Consider the following 12,824-nt stretch of genomic DNA (forward strand, 5'->3'; position numbering starts at 1 on the left):
GTAGGCCAGGATGAGCAGCTGCACGGCGCGGTTCATGAGCCCCACTTTGCGGCTGCGGATGAGCACGATGCGCGGCGTGTCGTACTCGAACAGGAAGGCCGCCAGTGCGGCGCAGCAGCCCGCCATGGCCACGCCACTCGCTCCCCGTCCCCGAGCCCGTCTGGGTCCCAGTCCCCGGTCGGAGCCCCGCCCAGTCCGCCCGGCCTGCCCGCAACGCCGTCATCACGGGGAGGGCCCGGAAGGAGGCGGCACCGGGCGGTCGGGGCCCGAGGCCCGGGGCCTAGGGGAGGGCGCCACCTCCCCGTCTGGAACTGTGACCCTCTAGGGGGCATGGAACTCGCGGGGAGGGGGTGGCCTTGCCCTTGGCCTTGAGGGAAAGGCTCCTTCAAAAGGCTGGCGAGGGGCCGGGCGCGGTGGCTCACACCTGTCATCCCAGCAGTTTCGGAGGCCGAGGTGAGAGGATCCTTTGAGTTAGAGACCAGCCTGGACAACATAGCGAGACCTCGTCTCTATCAAACAAACAACAAAACAAACAAAACACAAAAGCAAAGAAGCCGGGCGTAGTGACGCTCGCCTGTGGTCCCAGGTACTCGGGAGGCTGAGGTGAGAAGATCGCTTGATCCCAGGAGGTCGAGGCTGCCGTGAGCTGTGATGGCGCCACTGCACCCCAGTCTGTGAGACGAAGCGAGACCCTGCCTCAAAAAACCAGGAACCAAAAAACATCAAAAAAGGCGAGTTGGGGAGTAATGACCTTCGCAGGAGGGCCAGGGAGAACAAGAGACCCTTTCGGGGAAGATGGGGACAGCTTCTCATTTGGGACCGAGTTCGAGTGAGGGGTAACAAGCGACCTCCCTTAGGGGTCCAGATAGGTGCCAGGGACTTCCGTAGAGGCCCCGGGGGCTGTGCGGAGCAGCCATCGCTCACCAGTGCAGGCTCCTAAACTGGGGGAGCTGGGGCCGCGCTGTCCTCAGCCTCTTGGGAAACAGTCCTAAGTATCAGGTGTCCTGTGAGCCCTGGGTGAGAGCCACACGCCCTGTAAAATGCCCCTCCTGGATTTGAAGCCTGGCCGCATTCTCACTCCAATTCAGACACTTCCTTAGTTGCAGCCCAGGGGAGATGATTCTGTGGTCATCCTTTCCACTGAGAAAACGCTATCACAACTTTAGGGAGAATTGGGAAATAGTGAAAGTGGGGGAAACAGCCACCGTTCTATCCCACGAATACAGTTTTCCGCATGTATATGTGTTCATTCCCTTCAGATATGTTTTCTTTTCTTTTTTTTTTTTTTGGAGACCGAGTTTCACTCTTGTCCAGGCTGGAGTACAGTGGCACCATCTCGGCTCACTGCAACCTCCACCTCCCAGGTTCAAGCAATTCTCTTGCCTCAGCCTCTTGAGTAGCTGGGGTTACAAGCACCCGCCACCACACCCAGCTAATTTTTGTATTTTCAGTAGAGACAGGTTTTCACCATGTTGGCCAGGCTGGTCTCCAGCTCCTGACCTCCCATGATCTGCCCGCCTCGGGCTTCCAAAGTGTTGGGATTACAGGCATGAGCCACTGCGCCTGGCCCAGATATGTTTTCATAGGTGAATGTTATATTTAGTTTCCCTAATGCATTCAGAAAATATTAATAAGCACATCCCGTATGCCAGGTACTGTGCAGTGAACAGGACAAGCAAAATATCCTGCCTTCATGCAGCATAAATTCCAGCAGGTAATTGGTATAAAGTTTTAGTCTGTAATCACAGTCAGTGGCTGTGCTTTTCATTTTCTGATTCACACTACTTAGTTTCTATATTACTGCAGACTCATCATAATAATTTTTAATCCATGGACCATTTCTTCTGGAAAATATACCATGATGTCTCTAACTGTTCTCATCTGTTTGCTTCTTAGTTTGTGGATCCTGTGCATAATCTTTGATACAACATTTTTAGTTCATTTCCTGGATGTGCGATTCCTAAGTAAACCACACCAACTTGTTTTCCCCCGTATAGAAAGGTGAATCATAAACTTTGCAGAAAACAGGCAGCATCTGCCTCTAAGAGATGGAATTGTTAGGTTAGAGGGAGGAACGGAGATGCCTATGCCAGCCTTGGTCCAAAATGGTCCCAGGAAAAGGGAGTGGTATTTTATTTATTCATTTGACAGAAATTTACTGAGTGCCTGTATTGTGCTTGGCAGTTTTCTTGATGTTAGGGATATGGAGTGAACAGACAAGTAAAGTCTCTGCCCAAATGGAGCTTGGTGCAACTGGGAAGCCTCAGATTATCTGTAGAAGAAGAAAACTCCGCTGCTAAATCCTCATTGGAAGGAGACTTAAAAATCATTTCCTCAAGAATCAAAACATGGCTGGGCACAGTGGCTCACACTTATAACTCCAGCACTGAAGTGGGCGGATGATCATGTGAGGTCAGGAGCTGGAGACCAGCCTGGCCACCAACGTGGTGAAACCCCATCTCTACTAAAAATACAAAAAACTTAGCTGGGCGTTGTGGCAGGTGCCTGTAATCCCAGCTCCTCAGGAGGCTGAGGCAGGAAGAATTGCTTGAACCTGGGAGGCGGAGGTTGCAGTGAACTGAAATTGTGCCACTGCACTCCAGCCTGAGTGACAGAGACTCCATCTCAAAACAAACAAACCCCCCAAAAACGCCAGGTGTGGTGACTCAGGCCTGTAATCCCAGCACTTTGGGAGGCTGAGGTGGGTGGATCACCTGAGACTGGGAGTTCGAGACCAGCCTGACCAACATGGGGAAACCCTATCTCTACTAAAAATACAAAAAATTAGCTGGGCGTGGTGGCGCATGCCTGTAATCCCAGCTACTCAGGAGGCTGAGGCAGGAGAATTGCTTGAACCAAGGAGGCAGAGGTTGCCGTGAGCTGAGATCACGCCACTGCACTCCAGCCTGGGTGGCAAGAGTGAAACTCCATCTCAGAAAAAAATAAATAAAAAATAATGGCAGCAATCAAAACACACTTCCAGCCTTCATCCATACTTACCCTATAGTATTGAGTTAGTCCCAACCTTACAAATCTTGAATTTAGATGGTTTGCTTGTGTTTTGGAATGGGGTCAGTTAAGAAAAATGTAGAAATGCAAGTCTTTATAAATTACTAGTAGGTAACATCATTAGGCCCGACCAAAGAAGCCGATCCTAAAAAATGATTTGGAAAAGAAAATTATTTTGTTTCCACTGCTGCCCTTGGTTTCTCTCTTTTAAAAAAATAACTTATTGACCAGACACAGTGGCCCATTCCTATAATCCCAGCACTTTGAGAGACTAAGTTGGAGGATTGCTTGAGCCCAAGAGTTTAGCCTGGACAACATAGGGAGACCCCCATCTCTAGAAATACTTGAAAAATCAGCCAGGCATGCTGGTGCACGCTGGTGGTCCCAGCTACTTGGGAGGCTGAGGCAGGAGGATCACTTGAGTTTAGGAGGTCAAGGCTGCAGTGAGCTGCAATTGTGCTACTACACTGCAGCCTGGGTGACAGAGTGAGACCCTGTCTCAAAAATAAATAAGAAGGCCAGGTGCGGTGGCTCATGCCTGTAATCACAGCACTTTGGGAGGCCAAGGTGGGTGGATCACTTGAGCTCAGGAGTTCCATACCAGCCTGGGCAACATGGTGAAACCCCATCTCTACAAAAAGTACAAAAATTAGCTGGGCATGGTAGCATGTACCTGTAGTCCTAGCTATATAAATTAAAAAAAAAATAAATTGGCCAGGCGTGGCTCACACCTGTAATCCCAGCATTTTCAGAGGTCGAGGCAGGTGGATCACTTGAGTTTGGGAGTTTGAGACCAGCCTGACCAACATGGTGAAACCCTATCTCTACTAAAAATACAAAAATTAGCTGGGTGTGGTGGTGCATGCCTGTAATCCCAGCTTCTTGGGAGGGTGAGGTAGGAGAATCGCTTGAACCCAGCAGGTGGAGGCTGCAGTGAGCTAAGGTCGTGCCACTGCACTCCAGCCTGGGTGACACATGAGACTCTGTCTTAAAAATAATAATAAAAATAAGGAAAGAGAGATAAAGAAAATTAAAAATGGATCAAAGACATAAGAGCTAAAATTATAAATATCTCTGATGAAAACATAGGGGCAAATCTTTGTGACCTCAGATTAGACAGTGGTGTTTTAGATTTAGATTTTGTTGCCTAAAGCAAGGCAACAAAAGAAAAAAATAGATAAATTGGACTACTCAGTCAAAACCGAAAAGTTTGCGGTTCAAAGTTGCCATCAAGAAAGGGAAAAATCCACAGAATGAGAAAAATATTCACAAATCCTATATCTGTTAAGGATCTAATATTTCAGATATCGTAAGAACTCCTACAACTCACTAATAAAATGACAACCCTATTTAAAAATGGGCAAACATATCTGAATAGACATTTCTCCAAAGAAGATATACACATGAGATCAATAAACACGAGAAGATTCTCAATATCATTATCGTTAGGGAAATGCGAATCAAAGCCACAGTGAGATACCATTTCCTCCCCACTAGCATGGTTATGATTAAAAAGATGGACAATCAAAAAGCTGGCAAGGATGTGGAGAAACTGGAACCCTCACACATTACTCGTGGGAATGTAAAATGGTCCAGCTCCTTTGGAAAACAGCAGTTCCTCAAAATGTTAAACATAGAATTACTGTAGGACCAAGATATTCCTCTTTCAGGATTTCCCGAGAGAATTAAAAAGATATGTTCTGGGCGGGGCTCAGTGGTTCACGCCTGTCATCCCAGCACTTTGGGAGGCCGAGGCAGATGGATCACTTGAGGCCAGGAGTTCAAAACCAGGCTGGGCAGCCTGGAGAAACCCATCTCTACTAAAAATACAAAAATTAGCCAGGCATGGTGGTGCACACCTGTAATCCCTGTAATCAGCTACTCAGGAGGCTGAGGCAAGAGAATCACTTGAACCTGGGAGGTGGAGTTTGCAGTGAGCCGAGATCACACCATTGCACTCCAGACTGGGTGACAGAGCGAGACTCCATCTCAAGGTAAAAAAAAAAAAAAAAAGAAAAGATATGTTTGGCATTTGACCTTGTCTCTTTAACCTTCCCATGCCCACTTGGGTCTCTTCCAAGTACAGCTTCCTTTCCTGTTCTAAGGCATTTCAAATAAACTTCCACCCCTGCTCTGAAAAAAAAAAAAAAAAAAAAAAAAAAAAAGATGTTCATGCAAAAACTTGTATGTGAGTATTCGTAGCAGCATTCATAATGGCCCAAAAGTGGAAACAACCTAAATGTCCATCAACTAATGAACACGTAAACACGATGTGGTCCATCCCTACAACGGACTGTGATTCAGCCACAGAAAGGAATGAAGCACTGACACGTGCCATACCACGGATGACCCTTGAAAACACCACTCTGAGTGAGAGAAGCCAGACGTGACAGGGCACTTATTGTGTGATTCTATGTATAGGAAATGTCTGGAATAGGCAAATCCATAGAAACTGAAAGTAGAGGCCAGGTGCGGTAGCTCACACCTATAATCCCAGCATTTTGGGAGGCTGAGGTGGGCAGATCACCTGAGGTCAGGAGTTCGAGACCAGCCTGACCAACATAGAGACACCCCATCTCTACTAAAAATACAACATTAGCTGGGCATGGTGGTGCACGCCTGTAATCCCAGCTACTTGGGAGGCTGAGGCAGGAAAATTGCTTGAACCTGGGAGGCAGAGGTTGCGGTAATCTGAGATCGCACCATTGCACTCCAACCTGGGCAACAAGGGCAAAACTCCCTCTCAAAACAAAACAAAACAAAATTGAAAGTAGATTAGTGGTTGCCAGGGGCTGGCGGAAAGAAAGGTTGGAAAGTAACTACTAATGAGTACAAGGTTTCCATTTAGGGTGATGAAAATGTGCTGGAAAAGAAAGTGGTGATAGTTGCGGAACCTGTGCATATACTAAAAGCTGCTGAATTGTACATTTAAAAAGAGTAAATTGTATGATATGTGAGTTATGTCTCAGTGATAATCCAATAAACAGGGAGTAAACAACCAACGTCTCAAGAAAAACAAAGTATATACCATGAATCTATGGGGCCAGACCTCATATTCTTTCTTCATAGGGGAGCATCTCAGGCCCTCACACCAAGCTTATCTTTCTTTCTTTCTTTTTTTTTCTCTTTTTGAGACAGGGTCTCACTGTGTCACCTGGGCTGGAATGCAGCGGCATGATCTCGGCTCACTGCAACCTCCGCCTCCTGGGTTTGAGCAATCCTCCAACCTCAGCCTCCCAAATAGCTAGGACTACAGGCATGTGCCACCATGCCCAGCTAATTTTTTGTATTTTTGGTAGAGATGGAGTTTCATCAGGTTGCCCAGGCTGGTCTTGAACTCCTGAGTTCCAGCGATCTATCTGCCTTAGCCTCCCAAAATGCGGGATTACAGTCGTGAGCCACCGCGCCTGGCCTCTTTTTAGTTCAGATGCGACTGGAGCAGTTTCGATTTTCTGGTTCCTTTGTCGCTGGTGAAGCCAGTTCAGCAGTACGCGCTTCCTCTGGGCTGTGATTTCTCGCAGAGGTGGTGCGGCAGCCGTTTTTATACTATGTAACCTTATCCTCCTGGCCATAGCTGACTGGACCACAGGTGGGAAACTGACCCAACCGGGCCAGTCTCTCCTTTGGCTTTGGCATTGGGATACAGACAACTCTTTCTTCTCTGCAGGTGATTGGAACTGATTTGACATAACCATCGCATGCATGGAGAAGCTGAGAACAGTAATCTGCAGAAGCAAAATAATGAAACAGCTGGACAAAGACGCACAGAGGTGAGAGAGACAAAGAGAACAGCCTCTGGTTTCTGCTGAGCTTCCACTTCCTGGTTTTGTCTCCTCCCCGCGTTCACCTTTACCTTTGAGATACCGCCATAATCTTATAATAAATGTTCGTTTTTTCCTTAAGCTACTAGCCTTCTGAAACTTGGAATTGAAAAGACTATGGCTATAGCCCTGGCATCTAACAGATGAAAAATGTATTATGTCACCAGTAAAGTAGGTGGTAAAAGAAACATTTGTTTGAATGCAGTAAATTAGAAAGAGGTGGGACGCTTTGCCCAAGGCCACCAGTACTAAGAGCAGCAATACACAAATAGCCCATAAAAAAGAAATGTTTCTATAAAAAGCAGAGCCAAGAGCTCCAAAAAACTCATCAGTCTGGGGCCATTTAGTTTAGAGACCTCAATGTGCCTTAGGGTGTCATTTGGTTACAGTTATGTAAGACTGACATTTGTCACAATGGCCTTGAGCTGCAAAAGGCCAGTCAGAAGAGACAGTGTCATTTGTTCAGGAGAATCTATAATGAAAAAATGTTTAAATTAAATGTTTAGGCATTTAAAGATGTAAGACTCGCTTATCTGGCACATAGACATTGTGAAATACGTCATTGTATAACAGAATGACAGATACGTGTGGCACACAGTATAATTATATATACTTCCAGAAACAGAACGTCTAAATAAAGAACAAGTTGATAGCAGAAGCGAGGAATAAATTATTTTATAATTTTGCTGTTGCTTTCCCCGGGTAGTCCTTAAGACTGTGGAACAACAACAACAACAAAAAAAGCCAAAAAACAGAACAGAGAAACCCTGACTCTTAACTAATAGGCCATATGTTGATCACAGATAATCCTCTCAACCCCATCAGACCCAATGTCCTTTTTGTTTTTTTGACACAGGGTCTCTCTCTGTTGCCAGGCTGGAGTGCAGTGGTGGGATCTCAGCTCACTGCAACCTCTGCCTCCCAGGTTCAAGCAATTCTTCTGCCTCAGCCTCCCAAGTAGCTGGGATTACAGGCACCCAGCACCATGCCCTGCTAATTTTTGTATTTTTAGTACAGATGAAGTTTCACTGTGTTGATCAGGCTGGTCTCAAACTCCTGACCTCAGATGATCCGCCCACCTCAGCCTCCCAAATTGCTGGGATTACAGGCATAAACCACCATGCCAGCCATTTGTATTATGGTTTTAAGATGTAAGACTTCTTTATGTATTCTAGATACAAATTCCATATCAGATACATGATCTATAGATGTTTCCTCCCATTCAGTGAGTGTGAGGAATTACAGGTTGTTGAAGTGGAGGAGACGGGGAAGGATGATATTCCTGCAGATGAGCTAGACCTATTCTAATACCTGGATTTTGACATCTTAGCACATTTGACATTCAGTCTCTAGGCTGTAAAAGATCTCAGAGATCACACCCTTTGTTAGGCAGCATAGAATAAAAGGTGGATGGAGAATAACCCGTGACTGCAAGAGGCAGTGTGGGGGAACTGTCTGATACTGCTGAAAACAAGAGGTAGCCCTGAATTCGTCAATCCTGTATGTGATTTTCACAACAAATTTTTGTTTCTTTTTTTATTTCACAATGAAATTTCATGTCACTGTACCACAAAGAAAAAATAGTAATATATAGAATGGAAATAATGTAAAATGTATATATTTTATGTTTGTTTTAGTTGGTTGAAAATGTATAACATTTATGATTTTTTAAAAAACTTTTTGTTTAAATTTTTTTTTTTTTTTGAGATGGAATTTTGCTCTTGTTGCTCAGGCTGGAGTGCAATGGTGTGATCTCGGCTTACCGCAACCTCTGCCTCCTGGCGATCCTCCTGCCTCAGCCTCCGGAGTAGCTGGGATTACAGGTATGCGCCACCATGCTCAGCTAATTTTGTATTTTTAGTAGAGACAGGGTTTCTCCATGTTGGTCAGGCTGGTCTTGAACTCCCAGCCTCAGGTGATCTGCCCACCTGGTCCTCCCAAAGTGCTGGGATTACAGGCATGACCCACTGTGCCCGGCTCGTTTTTTAAAATTCTTAAAAAAAAAAAAATTAGAAATGGGGTCTCATTATGTTGCCCAGGCTGATGTCAAACTCCTGGCCTCGAGCAATTCTCCCACCTCTGCTTCCCAAAGTGCTGGGATTACAGACGTGAGCCAGTGAGTCCAGCAAGGCAAAACTGTTGGAAAACTTATTTATTTTTTATTTATTTATTTTTTTGGAGACAGAGTCTTGCTGTGTCCCCCTGGCTGGAGTGCAATGGCATGATCTTGGCTCACTGCAACCTCCATCTCCTGGGTTCAAGCAATTCTCCTGCCTCAGCCTCCCAAGTAGCTGGGATTATAGGCGCCTGCCACCACACTTGGCTAATTTTTTGTATTTTTAGTAGAGATGGGGTTTCCCCATGTTGGCCAGGCTGGTCTCAAACTCCTGACCTCAGATGATCCACCCGCCTTGGCCTCCCAAAGTGCTGGGATTACAGGTGTGAGCCACTGCACCTGGCTGAATGAGGCTCTATCTCAAGATAAGATAAAATAAAATAAAATAGATAGTATGCTATGGAAAGATATTCAAGATAATTAAATGGAAAAAGATTACAGGGCAATATGTGTATGGGTCTTCAAATTTTTGTGTTTATAGAAAAAAGTGTGGCAGATTATCAATTAAAATCTTAACTGATTTTTCTGAGAAGGGTAAAACTATAGGTGATTTTTACTCTGCATACTTATCTGCATTTTTACAAATGTCTACTCTGAAGTTGATTAGTTTTCTTAAGAGAAGGCCAGGCACGGTGGCTCACACCTGTAATTCCAGCACTTTGGGAGGCCAAGGTGGGCAGATCACAAGGTCAAGAGATCTAGACCAGCCTGGCCAACATGGTGAAAAGCCGTCTCTACTAAAAATACAAAAACCAAAAATTAGCTGGGTGTGGTGGCGGGCACCTGTAGTCCCAGCTACTTGGGAGGCTGAGGCAGGAGAATAGCTTAAACCCTGGAGGCAAAGGTTACAGTGAGCCGAGACTGTGCCATTGCACTCCAGCCTGGGTGGTAGAGCAAAACTCTGTCTCAAAAAAAAAAAAGAAAAAAGAAAAGAAAAATAATTTTAAAGCTACTCCTAAAAATGTTTATGAAGTATATTTAATTATATGGAGGAAATGCTTATGCTGTAATGTTAAGTGAGGAAAAAGGCAAGGCAAGATATAAAACAGCCTAAGTGTTAGAATCTAAATTACACACATCAGAAGAAGAGAAGTATCTTGCTTCATCCAGGGAGAATTAATCTTTTTTTTTTTTTTTTTTTTTTTAGTAGAGGTGGAGTCTCACTGTGTTACCCAGGCTGGTCTTGATTCCTGGGCCCAGGCAAACCTCCTGCCTTGGCCTCCCGAAGTGTTGGGATTACAGGTGTGAGCCACCGCACCTGACTGGAATGATTCTTTGAATCAATCTCTTTTCTTCCCTAGTATTTGTCTTTAAAATGCTAGATTAGGCCGGGCACAGTGGCTCACGCCTGTAATCCCAACACTTTGGGAGGCCGAGGTGGGCAGATCACGAGGTCAGGAGTTCGAGACCAGCCTGACCAACATAGTGAAACCCTGTCTCTACTAAAAATAGAAAAATTAGCCAGGCATGGTGGCATGCACCTGTAGTGCCAGCTACTCAGGAGGTTGAAGCAGGAGAATCTCTTGAACCCGGGAGACAGAGGTTGCTGTGAGCTGAGATCACACCACAACACCAACAGAGGGAGACTTTGGCTCCAAAAAAAAAAAAAACCCAAAAAAATGCCTGTAATCCCAGCACTTTGTGGGGCTGAGGCGGGTGGATTACGAGGTCAGGAGATTGAGACCATCCTGGCTAACATAGTAAAACCCCAGCTCTACTAAAAATACAAAAAATTAGCTGAGCGTGGTGGCACATACCTGTAGTCCCAGCTACTTGGGAGGCTGAGGCAGGAGAATTGCTTGAACGTGGGAGACAGAGGCTGCAGTGAGCCAAGATTGCGCTACTGCACTTGCTGTGGGCGACAAAGTGAGACTGTCTCAAAAACAAAACAAAAACCATGGGGAATTTTTTTTAAGCTGTGAAAAAAAAAATACAAAACTACATTTCTTGTGATCTTGTATCAGACATCTTCAGGCTTACCTGAAAGTTTGAATCAAAACAAAATAACAAAGTGTGCCTTTTATATAACTTGTCTCATTGTAAAGACCCATCTTTTTTCTCTGCTGAACACAGGTTTTCTGAAACACACAGTGCTGAGTCTTTCCCATCCCTCAATAGTTACTGGATTATTAGCTAAATAAGCATTCTCCAGCAGATCTAAATCTGACACAACAAGAATGCACGTTTCTTGGGCTCTGAACAGCATTTTATCTTTTGAAAACCACCTTCATGTGAATGATACTCAGAATTCCATTTTATAGTTGAGTAAAAGCTCAAACTCATTTGTGTCTGGTAAAGGATTCTGGAGGTCTCCTTGCAAATGTTTCTGGTTCATTATGCCTCCCTTTATCCTCCATAAGATAATAGTTGATAGCCTGTAGTCCCAGCTACTCAGGAGGCTTGAGCCTAGGAGTTCAAAGTCAATCTGGGCAACATGGTGAGACATGGTGTCTCTAAAAATTAATTTAGAAAAAGATAGCTGGGTGCGGTGGCTCACGCCTGTAATGCCAGCACTTTGGGAGGCTGAGGTGGGTGGATCACGAGGTTAGGAGTTCGAGACCAGCCTGACTAACATGGTAAAACCCTGTCTCTACTAAAAATACAAAAATCAGCCGGGCGTGGTGGTGGGTGCCTGTAATCGTAGCTACTCAGGAGGCTGAGGCAGGAGAATTGCTTAAACCCAGGAGGCGGAGGTTGCAGTGAGCCGAGATTGTGCCGCTGTACTGCAGCCTGGGTGACAGAGCGAGCGAGACTCCATCTCAAAAAAAAAAAAAAAAAAGAAAAAAAGATAATAGTTGGTCACTAAGAGGGCAGGAAAGCAGGACTCCTCAGACTCCAAAACTATCAACGTGTTACAACATTTTGCATTTTCAGTTGTTTACAAGTCGATAGGAATAACCTTTAAGTTCACATAAACAATCACAAAACGTTCTGTTGAGATTTTCCCAATTCTTTTTTTTTTTTTTTGAGACAGAGTTTCACTCTTGTTGTCTAAGGCATTAGGTGTGTGAGCTACACCCCAAGTCATGAGATACGTGGCATGCAGTGTGATGTCAGCACAGCCAACAGGAAGTGTTTGTGGAGAGTAGCGCCCTGTCCCTTTCTTCACTTGCTTCCCTTTTTCTGGTTTCTCCATCTCATGAGTTCTATTCTCTGGGCAGTAGGAAATTGAGAGGGAAGCAGGGTGACTCAGTACAGTCAGTTTCTTTTGGCTTTCTTTGAAGCCACCCTGCTTCTTGCAATAGCCCCTTCTTTTCTAACAGATCTGGTTCAAGTTTAACTAGCATAGATTTAGCTACTGTCTCCAGAGTGAAGCTTGGAATGGACAAAGGGCGGGAGAATGGGCATCAAAGTAGGAAATTGAGTAGGAAGTGGGGGACAAAGTACAGTCAATTTATTTGAGTCAGTGGAGGATAAAAGTTACCTCTTTCCGGTCGTGAGAAATATCCAGAATGCTCATCTCTTGCCTTTAGTCATTTTACCCTAACCCTATTAGGGTTAGCGTTAGGGCTAAGGTTAGGGTTAGCCTTAGGGTCAGCCTTAGCATTCCATTTGGACAAAATCTGCCATTTGGCCAGGTGCAGTGGCTCATGCCTGTAGTCCCAGCACTTTGGGAGGCTGAGGAGGGCAGATTTCTTGAGGCCAGGAGTTCGAGAACAGACTGGCCAACATGGCGAAATGCCATCTCTATGAAAATACAAAAATTATCTGGGTGTGGTGGTGCACACCTGTAATCCCAGTTACTTGGGAGGCTGAGGCAGGAGAACACTTGAACCTGGGAGGTGGAGGTTGCTGTGAGCCAAGATCACGCCACTGTACTCCAGTCTGGGTGACGGAGTGAGACGATAGCTCAAATAATAATAATAAAGTAATATAAT

At 45.2% G+C, this 12,824-nt stretch overlaps 1 protein-coding gene across 1 annotated transcript in view; it reads right to left on the reverse strand.

The window, feature by feature from the left end:
• Window positions 1–527, reverse strand: part of P2RX4 (purinergic receptor P2X, ligand gated ion channel, 4) — a 28,356-nt gene extending 27,829 nt beyond the window's left edge. Inside the window, exon 1 of the mRNA XM_011948595.1 lies at window positions 1–527. This exon is cut by the window's left edge and continues 1 nt beyond it. Coding sequence (XP_011803985.1) covers window positions 1–126 — 126 coding nt within the window. The 5' untranslated portion in view covers window positions 127–527.
• Between the last annotated feature and the right edge of the window lie 12,297 nt (window positions 528–12,824).

This window comes from Colobus angolensis, unplaced genomic scaffold, assembly GCF_000951035.1.
Source record: "Colobus angolensis palliatus isolate OR3802 unplaced genomic scaffold, Cang.pa_1.0 Scaffold28, whole genome shotgun sequence".
Classification (NCBI taxonomy): Eukaryota; Metazoa; Chordata; class Mammalia; order Primates; family Cercopithecidae; genus Colobus; species Colobus angolensis.